The sequence below is a fragment of the Cydia pomonella genome, unplaced genomic scaffold (genome assembly GCF_033807575.1).
Source record: "Cydia pomonella isolate Wapato2018A unplaced genomic scaffold, ilCydPomo1 PGA_scaffold_63, whole genome shotgun sequence".
NCBI lineage: Eukaryota > Metazoa > Arthropoda > Insecta > Lepidoptera > Tortricidae > Cydia > Cydia pomonella.
Genome location: NW_026907896.1, coordinates 68348 through 81398, shown reverse-complemented (window position 1 = coordinate 81398; position 13051 = coordinate 68348). Strand labels below are relative to the sequence as shown.

Sequence of the window (13051 nt, the reverse complement as noted above, 5' to 3'; positions counted from 1 at the left end):
GTTTTCTACTTTTTTGATTTTATTACTATTTATTGCTCTCATCCTACTTTTACGTGTATCCAAAACTCTCATATTGATTTGTCTTTCACCTGTCAGTGTTTGATCCTTTCGCATTTTCTCAAAGGTTATCTGGAAGAAATCCCTTAAGGATAAGTTCGCATTTGTACATAACTTTTTACTGTCTGTGTTGACTGTATGGGGTTCATGTGAAGAAAAGCCGAGGTTCTAAGACGAAGATGTATTTCGGAAAACACACTAATACAAAAAAATGTCACGAGAGCGTATGTGACTAGGCTCGCGGCCGGCAGCGGACTGCCTGGCGGCGCATAGCAACGGGTTACATTAGATATGCTACAATCAAATTTCAACCGTAACTCTAAGTAATTAAAAGCTAATTTAACATGACATGGTTTTTAATAAGTAAAACATAACTAGGTACAGATATAACGAGCGCATCGCCAACACTCCCCACCCCAGTGCTGTTCACAGCACTAATCAACTAAAGAGATAGGTGCGATGCGTGCCGCAGACCGACGCCAAGTCCCAGTCCTGGTCTTGACCTCCACCAGCCTTATGCGCCCGTCCTTACCGGCAAACACCTGAGTGACCAAACCTTTTGGCCACATATTGCGAGGAGAGTTTGGGTCCACGACAAGGACGAGGTCACCGACTTGCAGCGGCTTCCTTTCCTCGTGCCATTTCCTTCTTGGTATGAGGTCGGGTAGGATCGCCTTCATCCATCTCTGCCAGAACATATCGGTTAGCCGCTGAGCTGTACGCCAATGTTTCCGCAGGTACAGGTCAGACCCGTCAAAAGAACCAATAGTAGGCAGATTTGACGACGTGCCAAGAAGGAAATGGTTCGGTGTAAGTGATTCTACACCTCCATTTTCTACAGAGACGTGCATCAAGGGACGACTGTTCACTATATTTTCGACTTCCGCCATAAGCGTACTTAAAACTTCGTCCCGTGGTGCACGCTCATTTAAAATTACTTTGAGAGACGTCTTTACGCTACGGATTAGCCTCTCCCACGCCCCACCCCAATGGGGGCTAGCGGGAGGGATAAAAGTCCACTCCAAACCTTTGTTGACACCGTAGCTTTTCAGTTCTTCAACGTTCAGTTCCTGCATCGATCGCTGCAGCTCAGTACAGGCGCCGCGCAGGTTTGTCCCGTTATCAGAGAACAGATGTGATGGCCAGCCACGCCTGGCCGCCATCCGACGCAGTGACATTATTAACGAGTCCGACGTCAGAGAGGAGACTAGCTCAATGTGGATCGCGCGCACTGTCAGGCAAGTGAACAAAACTCCATACCTCTTTTCGCGGCGACGTCCTACGACGACCTCCATCGGTCCGAACAGGTCTAAACCGCAGTACGAGAATGCCCGCTGATGGTGTGCCATTCGAGCCCTTGGTAAGTCACCCATTCGCGGAATCCGTGGTTGGCACTTGCGGATTCTGCACAGCATGCAGGATGATGCAATGGACTTAACTGTTGGCCTTAGACGTAAGATCCAGAACCGTTGTTTTACCTCATTAACTATGGTTTCTTGGTTCCCGTGCGCCAGCTTCACGTGATAGTCTCGGACAATCAACTTACTCACCTGATGCCGACCATCAAGTATTACCGGCCTCTTAACATCAATGGGTACGTCTGTTACAGCATCGATTCGGCCGCTCACACGCAGCAGTCCATGTTCATCAAACACCGGTGACAGAGAGAGTAATCTACTGGAGCGGTGCAATGGCTTACCATTTTTAATAGTGACGATATCTTCGTCAAAGGACTCCGCCTGTGCGTACTGTAAAAGCAATCTTTCAGCTCGTTCCATAGTACTGCAATCGACTTGACCCTGAATGCCTTTGCATCTGTCGATAAACGCTAGTACCGTAGCCGTGGCCCGCTTCAAGCGTAACCAAGAAGAAAACCGCAATGGGTCCGGTACAGCCAGTCCAATTGAACCCTCTTGTACGACAGCAACACATTCAGGCGACGTGGTGTCTGAATGTGATAAAATAACATCTTTTGGCCACAAGGATACGTCTTCATATAAAAATTTCGGACCCGCGAACCATTTATCTAGTTGAGCGTGATCGAAAGTATCCCGCGTAGCTAAATCCGCTACATTTAGCTTTGTAGGTATATAATTCCACTCATCTACGCCGGATAACTCATCAATCTCGCCCAACCGGTTCGCTTCGAACGTTTTATATGAAGCGACTTACTTTTGGTGCGACAGTGCAACACAGTCGAACTGTCGCACCAAAAGTAACGCCGCTCGGGAACTATCTTGTGCTCCTTACCTATTGTATTAGCCAGCCTTGCGGCCAACAGTGCAGCTTGTAACTCGGCCTTAGGTACTGTTAATGGTTTTACAGGCATAACTTTACATTTACTAGCAATAAAGGCAACTTTAATATAACCATTTATCTCCCAACGCCAATAAGCAACAGTACACATGGCCCGAGTACTACTATCACAAAATACATGCAATTGTAAGTTATTATAACCTACCTCTGCCGTGCGCGTAGCGCTTCTAGTTTTCGCTACGGATGCGTAGAGCTTCGTAGCGCATGACGTAGGCGCACCGTTGCCAGACGCGAACGTCGATTGCGGCAACGTCGCGCTCGGAGTACCATTGGATGCTTCGATCAGGTGATCTGCCGTCTCGCTTACTCGCACAGATGAATTATGACTGCGAACAGCTGATTGATAGCACCGTGGTATACGTATATCGCTAATTACCTTAAGTAGGTCAATCCATTTTCGCCACTTGTTGTAAATAACGTCTGGAATGTAATCATTCCAGTCTACATTTAACCGCCAGGTGTCCTGCAGCATAATACGACCCTGAATGGTGAAAGGAGATAAGAATCCTAGGACATCGAAAATCGACATTATTACCTTAAGCATAAGACGCTTTGTAGGACGCTCATCACCGTTGACAATACTTTCGGGAATCCGTTTTAATGATAAGTCGAATGTCAACTTATCATCGGCTGGATACCATATTAGCCCGAGAGTACGCTCACCTTCTTGCTGCTGTTCGACTTTAAACCTTACGGCCGCTGTACCTAAGGTTTGATTTGGCAGACTATTTAAAACTGAGACACTGTTGCTAGTCCAGTTTCTTATCTCGAAACCGCCGGCACTGTGAATAAAACTTATGTTTCTTACCATTTTGATGGCCGAGGCTTCGTCAGCAAAACTGTCTATGTAGTCATCTACATAATGCGAATTACAAATCGCATCGACAGCTTCCGGCATAGTCGACTCGAACCGTCGCGCGTTCAAGTTTTTGACAAACTGACTAACAAATGGACTGCAATTAGCCCCAAACGGAAGTGATGTCATTACATAAGTTTTTAGTTCGTCAGTAGGATTGTCTCTCCATAGGAATCGTAAAGCGTGTTGATCTTCGACTCGGATCTTGATCCTTAAAAACATATCTTTGATGTCACCAGTTACTCCAATCTTGTTTTCCCTAAAGCGTAACATAATACCAAATAGTGATGACAGCAAATCGGGACCTGTAAATAAGAAATCATTTAGGCATAAGCCATTTACCTTATTTGCCGAGTCGAAGACTAAGCGGAGACGCTTCTTGTTGACGTTATCTACTCCAAAATGAGCCAGATACCATGTTTTGGGTCTCACCTGAGTATCTGACAGTTCAGATGCGTAATCATTTTGAAGTAAATGACTGACGCGCTCCCGATACCTTTCAGCAAAACCAGAGTCCTTGGCCATTCTCTTTTCGATACCTTTCATCCTTTTAAGAGCGCTAGGATACGAGTCAGGCATGGATGGGTGGTCGTCCTTCCACGGCAGGCCGACGTGCCAGCGGCCGGCGCGCAACTCCGCGGACTGCTGCAGCTGGGCCACCGCGCGCGCGTCATCCGCGTTCTGCCGCGGCGCGCACGACACGCCCATCGTGTCCACCTTGAATGACAGGCGGACCTCCTCGTGGATCTGCCTTAACAGATCAAGACCCTCTGAGGTATCCGTCGTGTGCTCCGTCTCTGAAATAAAAAGGTTAGACTCGACCTGCGTGGGCGGGCGGACGCCCTGCGGCACGTACACCTTCCCATGAGCGCACCAACCCAAGGGAGTGAGGCTAGCATACCCCTCGTTATATTTACCTACTCTAACTTGTGAAGGCAACATTAAATGATAGTTATCTTGACCTATTAACATCTCAGGTTTTGAATCGGAAGTACATAATTTATCTTTAATATCTTTTAAGTGAGTATAGTTAATACATTTTAAAACTGATAAACTTTGCAACGGTACACTCAAATCGTCTACACTACGCACTCTTATATTATGCACCTTATTGTCTATACCCGCAATGTTTACATTCACAATGGCAGATTTGCGCACTAATTTGCTACCGACAAATGCACCGTGTGTGCAAAACGTGCTAGCACGTCCACTTAATCCCGCGCGCCGCGCTAATTTCGAACTTATTAAACTAACTGAAGAACCATCGTCCAACAATGTCGTAGTCGAAAATACACCGTTAGGTCCATGAACACTGATAGGTACTACTTTCAGCAACACCCTTTTGGGGACTGAGTCACCCACGTCCGTAGGAGGACACCCTGTAATACGAATCCCTACACGTGGTCCCCGGGTGGTGCTAATCGCATGGGTTTAACGCAAGAATCAATTAAGCATCAGAATGATTGTAGAAACATTACGCAGGTAGATGAACATTTATCAGTGTTTGAATCGAGCGCACAGCAACGGCCGGCTACGGCCGCTAGCTGTGGCTTGATGACTCATGCGACCACCTCAGGCCCGGCTGAGTCGGGCTCGAACAAAACGTTATCGCCCGACACGGGAGCGCAACAGCTGATTACTCATGTAAACAATGAGAATGGTGCATTACATTACAATAACAGCGGCGCTGGAGAGTGTAATAATGACGACAATGGTGAATGGAAGACGGTCATTAAACCCAAAAAGCGATTTAAATATCGGTACAGGGGGCAAACCGGCATAGCTACACCATTACAAGGCAATTTTAAAGCAGCTGAAAAAAAAGAATCAATTTTTATAACAAACGTCCATAAGACCACTACTAAAAAAGATATTACTGATTATATTCATACCATGACCAAGGAGAGAGTATCACTGCAGGAAATAAAGATGAAATATGAAACTGATCATAACGCATATAAGGTGTTTGTATCAAAAAAAAAAACCTGGCTTTGTACCACAAACTATGGCCTCATGGTATAATATTTAAGCGTTTCGTGAGCTACAAAAACAGGATCGCAAACAGAGAGAGCTCTGAACATGTCATTGAAAATAATAATAATACCTAAATATGGATATTGTGGATAAATATCGAAAAATTATTTTTACCACTTTAAATTGTAAAAGTATCAAGCGTTGTGCTGATAATGTTAGAGAGTTATGCAGAAAATCCGACATAATTGCCTTACAGGAAACCTGGCTGCTGCCACATGACATTCCATACTTAGGTACAATAAGTCGGGATTTTTTTATACACTGGTACTTCAGCTGTGGACACGTCGGCGGGCATTCTGCGAGGGCGGCCCTTTGGCGGGGTTGCGCTGCTGTGGAGGAGTGATCTGTTTCCGTGTGTATCGGTAATAAAGTGCAATAATCCGCGTTTGTGCGCCGTTAAAATATTGACTAATGATCGGCCGCTTGTGGTGATATCAGTGTACATGCCTACGGATTGCGCACATAATTTGCCTGAGTTTACGGATTGCCTTAGTGCGGTAAGTGCAATTATTGATGAATACGGTATAGAGTCAGTGTATATATTAGGAGACCTAAATTCGCACCCAGGTGAATTATTTTTCAGTGAGCTGATGAACTACTGTGATGAACAATCGTTGGTTTGTGTTGATGTAAACAGACTTGGACTTTCATCCGATACTTTCACATTTATAAGTGAAGCGCACAAATCCAAGCGGTGGTTAGACCATTGCGTTGTTTCGCAATCTGCTTTGTGTTCTGTCAGTAATATTTATGTAGATTATAGCGTACTCTGGTCTGACCACTTCCCCCTTACCGTCGAATGCAACATTAATTATCTAAAACCTAGGTTACCGGTGTCTAGTCCTATAAAACGTAATTATGCGGTATGGGGAGAAAGATCAAGGGAACAGATTGCGAGGTATACAATGGAATGTAACAATAGACTAAAAGTTATTCAGTTCCCTTCTCAATTTATAGAATGTGGTGACAGATACTGTAACAAGCCATGTCACCAGATAATTTTAAATAACTTATATTGCGACATTATATCTGCCCTTAGTGAGTCCGCAACAATTTGTAATAGGTCTATCGAGCATAATGAACCTTATAAAAATACTAAGCATCGTATTATTGGCTGGAATAAACACGTCAAGGATGCCCATGGGAGAGCAAGGCAGTCATTTTTGAACTGGGTTCATGCTGGGAAGCCGACAGTCGGTATTCAGTTTGACAAAATGTGTGTAGACAGACGTACATTTAAATCTAAATTAAAGTGGTGCCAAGATCATCAACACCAAATTAAAATGGATATATTGGCTACACATCATGCAAGTAAAGACTTTTCGGCGTTTTGGAAGTCGACCAGTAAATTAAATGTGCGGCCTGGCCTTCCCGTGAGTGTCGATGGTGTAAATGACCCGAGAGAAATTGCCAATGTCTTTAGAGAGCACTTTATTGTAAAGCCTGACTTAGATACATGTGGGAATGATGACGTCACTGGGGCTGTGAATGACAGAAAGGTGATGTCAATATCGGCCCGTGAAGTGGCGAAAGCCATCAAATCAATATCAGGAGGCAAATCACCTGGTCACGATGGCCTCAGTGTCGAGCATCTGCGCTATGCTGGTCAACATATAACACGAGTGCTGGCGATGTTCTTTTCTCTATGTATTGCACATTCCTATCTGCCTCCGGATTTAATTAAAACGATAGTTGTACCAGTTGTAAAAAATAAAACCGGAGACTTATCAGATAAGTGCAACTATAGACCGATATCACTTGCGACCATTGTTGCAAAAGTGCTTGACAGTGTGCTTAATGCTCAGTTAAACAAAGTACTCTTGCTGCACGATAACCAGTTTGGGTTCAGACCCGGACTTTCGACTGAAAGTGCAATTTTGACCCTTAAGCACACTGTTGCGTACTATGTTACTAGAAACACGCCGGTCTATGCATGCTACCTAGACCTGTCGAAGGCATTTGATCTGGTTTCCTACGATCTACTATGGAAAAAACTTGAATCAGTAAACCTACCTCAGGAACTCATCTTTTTATTCAGACATTGGTATGGAAACCAGATCAACTATGTTCGTTGGGCTGGTACGCTATCGGACTCATATGGCATGGAATGCGGTGTGAGGCAGGGGGGATTGAGCTCGCCAGCGCTGTTCAACCTGTACATAAATGAGTTGATTGTCGCGCTCTGCAGCATGCATATAGGATGTCACGTAGATGGCGTTAATGTTAACAATTTGAGTTATGCCGACGATATGGTGCTGCTGAGCGCGTCAATCTGCGGTATGAGAAGATTGCTGCAGGTTTGTGAGGACTATGCGCAAGCGCACGGGCTGAGATATAATGTCAGCAAAAGTCAGTACATGGTCTTTGGGGTTGGTGCTATTCTACCATCTGAAGTACCACCCATTCGTTTGAACTCGGTGGATCTCGAAAGAGTGTTCAAATATAAATACCTAGGGCATATACTTACCACCGACCTCAAGGACAATGCTGACATTGAACGTGAACGTAGGGCCTTGTCGATAAGAGCTAATATGATTGCCCGACGGTTTGCACGTTGCTCTATTGACAGTAAAATAACCCTGTTCAGGGCTTTTTGTACCACTTTTTACACGTGCAGCCTGTGGAGCAAATTTACAAAAAAATCGTACAAGGCCCTACAAATTCAATATAATAATGCGTTCCGGGTGTTGATGGGGCTGCCGCGCTTTTGCAGTGCGTCACAGATGTTCGCTGACGCGCACGTAACATGCTTCAAAGCAGCAATGCGCCTGCGAGCCGCATCGCTGGTACGGCGCGTGCGCGCCAGCCCCAACACCATCCTAACTATGATTGCGGATAGGATCGACTGTCCGTACATAATGCATTGTTGCGGGCTTCATAAGCCCAGTAACGGTGAATGGTTAGGATTTTAGTTAAGATATTTATTGTTACTAACATAGTTTTTAAGTTTTATTGTACATAACTAACATTTTATGAGCCACATGCGCTTGAAATAAACGGTAATTTAATTTAATTTAATTTAATTTAATCAGGTGACAATATGGTGGTAGGCTTCGGCCGAGGCTTATAACCACCCACCGATCTAAGACGTGTCGCCAAATGGCCTAGCCGTGTTCCGGCACGAAGGTCGGTGTCGCCACAAGTGAGGACGGGTCGAATTGGTTGCTAGCAGCTTGCAACCCGGTCTGACGTATACTGTTTTCCCCACACTGGGAGCTAGTCGCGGAGGGTAGCGGGATCCGAGGCACGGTTCACCGCTGGCCGACCGCAGTTAGTAGGGGGCCCAAGTACCAAGCTAGCCCCTTGAGAAAGGCTGCCCCGCCAACTAGCGAAAAATCCCGGGTTGCGCCATAGTGCCGGTTGGCGACCGGACGAGAGGGCCCTATGGACAACTTCGGGGGGGCTCGGGCGTCCCCGCAGTCTCCAGGCTAGTATCCATCTGGTGTGGTCTCGCAGTGTACGTCTTAATGGTAAGCAGCTCATAGCCTTAATTCACTACCGTCTTCCTCCATACCTATTCCTTCACAAATTAAAATATGGCAAAGAGAAACAAGAGAAACGGTAAACAGCGGCTGCACTCCCTCTCACTAAAAGTGCACCTCTCAAACGTTCGAGGATTGCACTCAAATCTCAATGCAGTCCACCACCACCTTGAGACTGAAAAACCGGCCCTCTTATTTCTCTCGGAGACGCAGATAAGATGTCCGGCTGACGTGGCGTACCTATGCTACCCAGGGTACTCTCTGGAGCACAATTTTAAGCCCCGTGCTGGTGTGTGCGTGTACGCCCGCGATGACATTTGCTGTCGGCGTCTCCGATGCCTTGAAGACCCCAACTTCTCCACCCTATGGGTACTGGTAGATACAGGCATAGAGAAGATTCTCTATGCCTGTGTTCACCGATCGCACAGCGGAGATCGGGAGACGACCAGGCTCACAGAGTATCTAAGTGAGGCGGCGGAAGCCGCTCAACATAAACACCCAACTGCCCAACTGGTTTTGCTGGGGGATTTTAATGCCCACCACCAAGAATGGCTATTCCCATACCAGCACACTGACCATGCTGGGAGAGAGATGCGAAAACTCGCTCTAGCATTAAACCTCACCCAGTTGGTCCAAGGGGCAACGCGGGTTCCAGATGTTGACGGCCAAACAGCCAATTGCCTGGACCTTCTGCTGACTACCGACCCGGATCACTACGCAGTGTCAGTGTCGTCACCTTTAGGTAGCTCTGACCACTGTCTAGTGAAGTCTGTGTCGGTATATTCCCCACCCGACCTTAGCCCGACAGGCACTAGGCGGATATGGCGATATAAGTCAGCAGACTGGGATGGGATGCGCTCGTTTTTTGCATCCTATCCTTGGCGGCCCTTGTGCTTCTCTTCGGGTGATCCTTCAGCATGTGCGGATGCTATAACTGATGTGCTGCGCCAAGGTATGGAATACTTTATTCCTTTTTCCGATTCAAGCACATCTAGCAAAGCACAACCCTGGTTTGGAGCTGAGTGCCGACGTGCTGAAGCACAGAAACACGAGGCCTTCCTTGCCTGGGCTGATGCTCGAAACCGCAATGCTAGTGACATACCAGTTAAGAAGAGAGCCTATAATAGGGCAACCAAGTCCAGTAAAAAGGCTCTACGGAAGGCTCGATTTGACCATATACGCCGGACAGGAAACAAACTTGCACCCTACGGGTAGTAAAGCGTTTTGGACCCTAGCGAAATCAGTCGAATCGAACTTCTGCCGCCCCTCACTACCCCCACTGCTGAAACCAGATGGGTCACTTGCCCACACTGCTGAAGAGAAAGCGAATTTATTTGCTTCCATCTTCGCTGAATCTTCACGTCTAGATGTAACTGGCGCAAAACCTCCTAGTCCACTAGTTTGCGAGACTTCTATGTCGGACATACGCATACGTCAGACGGAGGTCCGCAAAGTGCTGCAAAACCTAGACGTGAACAAAGCAAGTGGTCCTGACGGTATTTCAGCCATAGTTCTTAAAACCTGTGCTCCTGAGCTATGTCCCATATTGACGCGCCTCTTCCGCCTCTCTATGACTACCGGTCAGGTTCCGAAATCTTGGAAGCTTGCTAATGTGCAACCAGTACCGAAAAAAGGTAGCCGGGCTGACCCTGCCAACTATAGACCGATTTCGGTCACTTCCATACTCTGTAAGAGTATGGAACGTGTACTGAATAACCGACTCCTGGCATACCTAGAAGCGAACGACCTGCTCAGTGACCGGCAGTACGGGTTCCGCCGAGGCCGGTCTACTGGAGATCTTCTAGCGTATGCCACCCACATCTGGAGTGAGGCCATCGAAAAGAATGGAGAGGCTTTAGCCGTCTCTCTAGATATATCGAAGGCTTTTGACAGGGTCTGGCACGAGGGCCTTATTAGCAAGCTACCGTCCTTCGGTTTTCCCCCTAGTTTTTGTGACTGGGTATCAGACTTTCTGAGGGATCGATCGATTCGTGTGGTCATTAACGGCTGCTCGTCCGATCAATTGGCAATCAATGCCGGAGTCCCTCAGGGGTCCGTGCTTTCAGCGACCCTTTTCCTGCTCCACATAAACGACCTGCTGAAACCAGGTACGTTCGGATATGCAGATGACACTACGGTTGTTGAAAGCTACATACCCAATTCACGAGCTAGTGGAGTCCAAATACAGTCGCTCAGGGAGGCAATGGTCGAACGCATGAACGTGTCACTAAAGGCAGTCTCTGATTGGGGTGAAGCCAATTTGGTCTCGTTCAATGCTAGTAAGACCCAGGCGTGTCTTATCTCCGCCAAACGGAGTCCATTCCATCTGACTCCTACTTTCCGAAATGTATCCCTTCCGATAACCGACCATCTTGAGCTTCTCGGAATCTCGCTGACTTCGAAACTCAACTTCGGCCCGCACATCGAGTCGAAAGCACAGTTAGCAGCAAAAAAGCTGGGCATCCTCAACAAGGTGAGGCAGTATTTTACACCTAGGCAACTGCTCGACCTTTACCTAGCACAAGTGCGATCGTGTGTGGAATACTGTTCGCATCTGTGGGATGGTTCAGCAAAATACCAGCTTGAGGCGCTCGAGTCAGTTGAGAGGAGAGCCAAGAGAATCATTAATGATGACGATCTGACGAATGCTCGACTCCAAAGTCTGGAGCATCGTCGCAAGGTTGCCAGCCTAACGATCTTTTACAGGATACATTTCGGAGAGTGTGCCGAGGAACTGCACAACCTTATTCCTCCGTCCCCATTTCACCATCGGACTACCAGACAATCGGCACTCCGGCACCGCTTCATGGTAGGTATTCCACAAATACGCACGAAGCGTTTTGCTTCAACATTTCTTATGCGAACTGCCAAGGAGTGGAATGCCCTGCCCGAGTCTGTGTTTCCGCATGAGTACAATCTGGGTCTTTTCAAGGCTAGGGTAAATAGGTATCTCATAGGTAAGCGTGCTCCACCGTAGACCGCATCATCACTTACCATCAGGTGAGATCGTGGTCAAACGCTTGCCTATCGTTATAAAAAAAAAAAAAAAAACCCTTTTATCACTTGCGTTAATATGCGTCAAAGTCTCAGGAACAGATTTGGACTCGAGGTCTTGCTGCGCTGACGCACTCGTAGTAGGACATGTTGTAGAACTCGAAGGGCCCGATGATGATGATGACGTAAGCGGTACCTCGATCTTGTTTACCGTGTAGTGCAGAAGTTTATGATGTGCTTCGCCACAATCGTCCTTATCGCAAGCAGGCGCACGGCACGATTCTCGATCGTGTTTAGATAATAGGCATTTATAACATAGGCCGTTTTTTCTAACGAATTGCCACCTCACTTTACGCAGCGCGCGTTTAAACTGTTTACAATCTGTTATCTTGTGAACAGATGTTCGGCAAAAAAGACATTTCTTATCGCTTACTTCGCCGTGCACTAATATTGTATGGTTACGTGCGTTGTTAGTGTCTTTATTGTTATGTTTATAACTCTCACTTTTAGTGGCCATATAGGTACTTGCAGTGGTTGAAATTTTAACTGCCTCTTCGTTAAGAAAGTCAGACATGATGACCAATCTAGATTTTTTACCATCTTTGATTAAATTAAAGCTATAATCTGACCATTTTGATATTAGTACTGTCGGCAGCTTAGATAAAATTATGGAAACTATATTTACCCCCTGTAGGTGCTCCTCTTGACCGACTGCTCGTACTGCTTCCACGTAGTTTTGAACTTTTAACGCGAACGTAATGATATCTTTATGGTAATCTTGGTGCAATGGTTGAAGCTTTTTAATGTCATACAATACGCGGGAAATGATGCACTCAGAGTTACCATATCGTAGCTCCAACGCCGACATGACTTTTTCAGGTGACGTGGCACTTATGAACAAAGCGTTGACTGCATCCTTTGCGGCTCCGCGCAAACATTTTCTAAGCCTCCAAAGGTTCTCCTTATCGGTGAATTTACATAACTCAGTGGACTCGTAGTATGCTTGTTTAAACTGCAACCATTCTAAATAATCGCCAGAGAACTCGGGGAGATCTTTTGGCGTGCTGAGTCGACTGAGCAGGCTGGTATTCGGAGCATTGACAGTGGAGATGTTTTTCACAGCATCGGCCATAACTTGTATCGCATTGTTGAGCGCCATGACGGTGCCATCCGGCGGCGGCAGCGGAGCGGCCGGCACGGGCGCCGGGGCTGGCGCGGGCGTGGCGGCGCGTGGCGCTGGACCGGGCTCGGGCAGTAAATGTGGCACTTGCTGATGCAACTCACCCAAATCTAAGCCATTATCGTGGGCTGG

The 13051-nt window shown here is 46.7% G+C and overlaps 2 protein-coding genes across 2 annotated transcripts; both read right to left on the bottom strand.

Annotated features, from left to right (window-relative positions):
* Window positions 1–491: 491 nt before the first annotated feature.
* LOC133534168 (uncharacterized) lies at window positions 492–1835 on the bottom strand. Its single transcript, XM_061873249.1, has one exon. It carries the CDS (start codon window positions 1833–1835, stop codon window positions 492–494), a length of 1344 nt encoding a protein of 447 aa, XP_061729233.1.
* Window positions 1836–1909: 74 nt separating this feature from the next.
* Window positions 1910–3565, bottom strand: LOC133534165 (uncharacterized). Its single transcript, XM_061873248.1, has 2 exons — window positions 2519–3565; window positions 1910–2005 (listed from the first exon to the last, which is right to left on the bottom strand). Exons 1-2 carry the CDS (start codon window positions 3500–3502, stop codon window positions 1910–1912), a joined length of 1080 nt encoding a protein of 359 aa, XP_061729232.1. The 5' UTR covers window positions 3503–3565.
* Window positions 3566–13051: the final 9486 nt, after the last annotated feature.

Excerpts from the sequence above, each read along its gene's own strand:
- LOC133534168 (XM_061873249.1), bottom strand. The coding sequence starts at position 1,835 with ATGGAACGAGCTGAAAGATTGCTTTTACAGTACGCACAGGCGGAGTCC.
- LOC133534165 (XM_061873248.1), bottom strand. The coding sequence starts at position 3,502 with ATGTTACGCTTTAGGGAAAACAAGATTGGAGTAACTGGTGACATCAAA. Across the intron at positions 2,006-2,518 it reads GCGCTACGCGCACGGCAGAG|ACACCACGTCGCCTGAATGT; the intron begins GTAGGTTATAAT and ends TATCACATTCAG.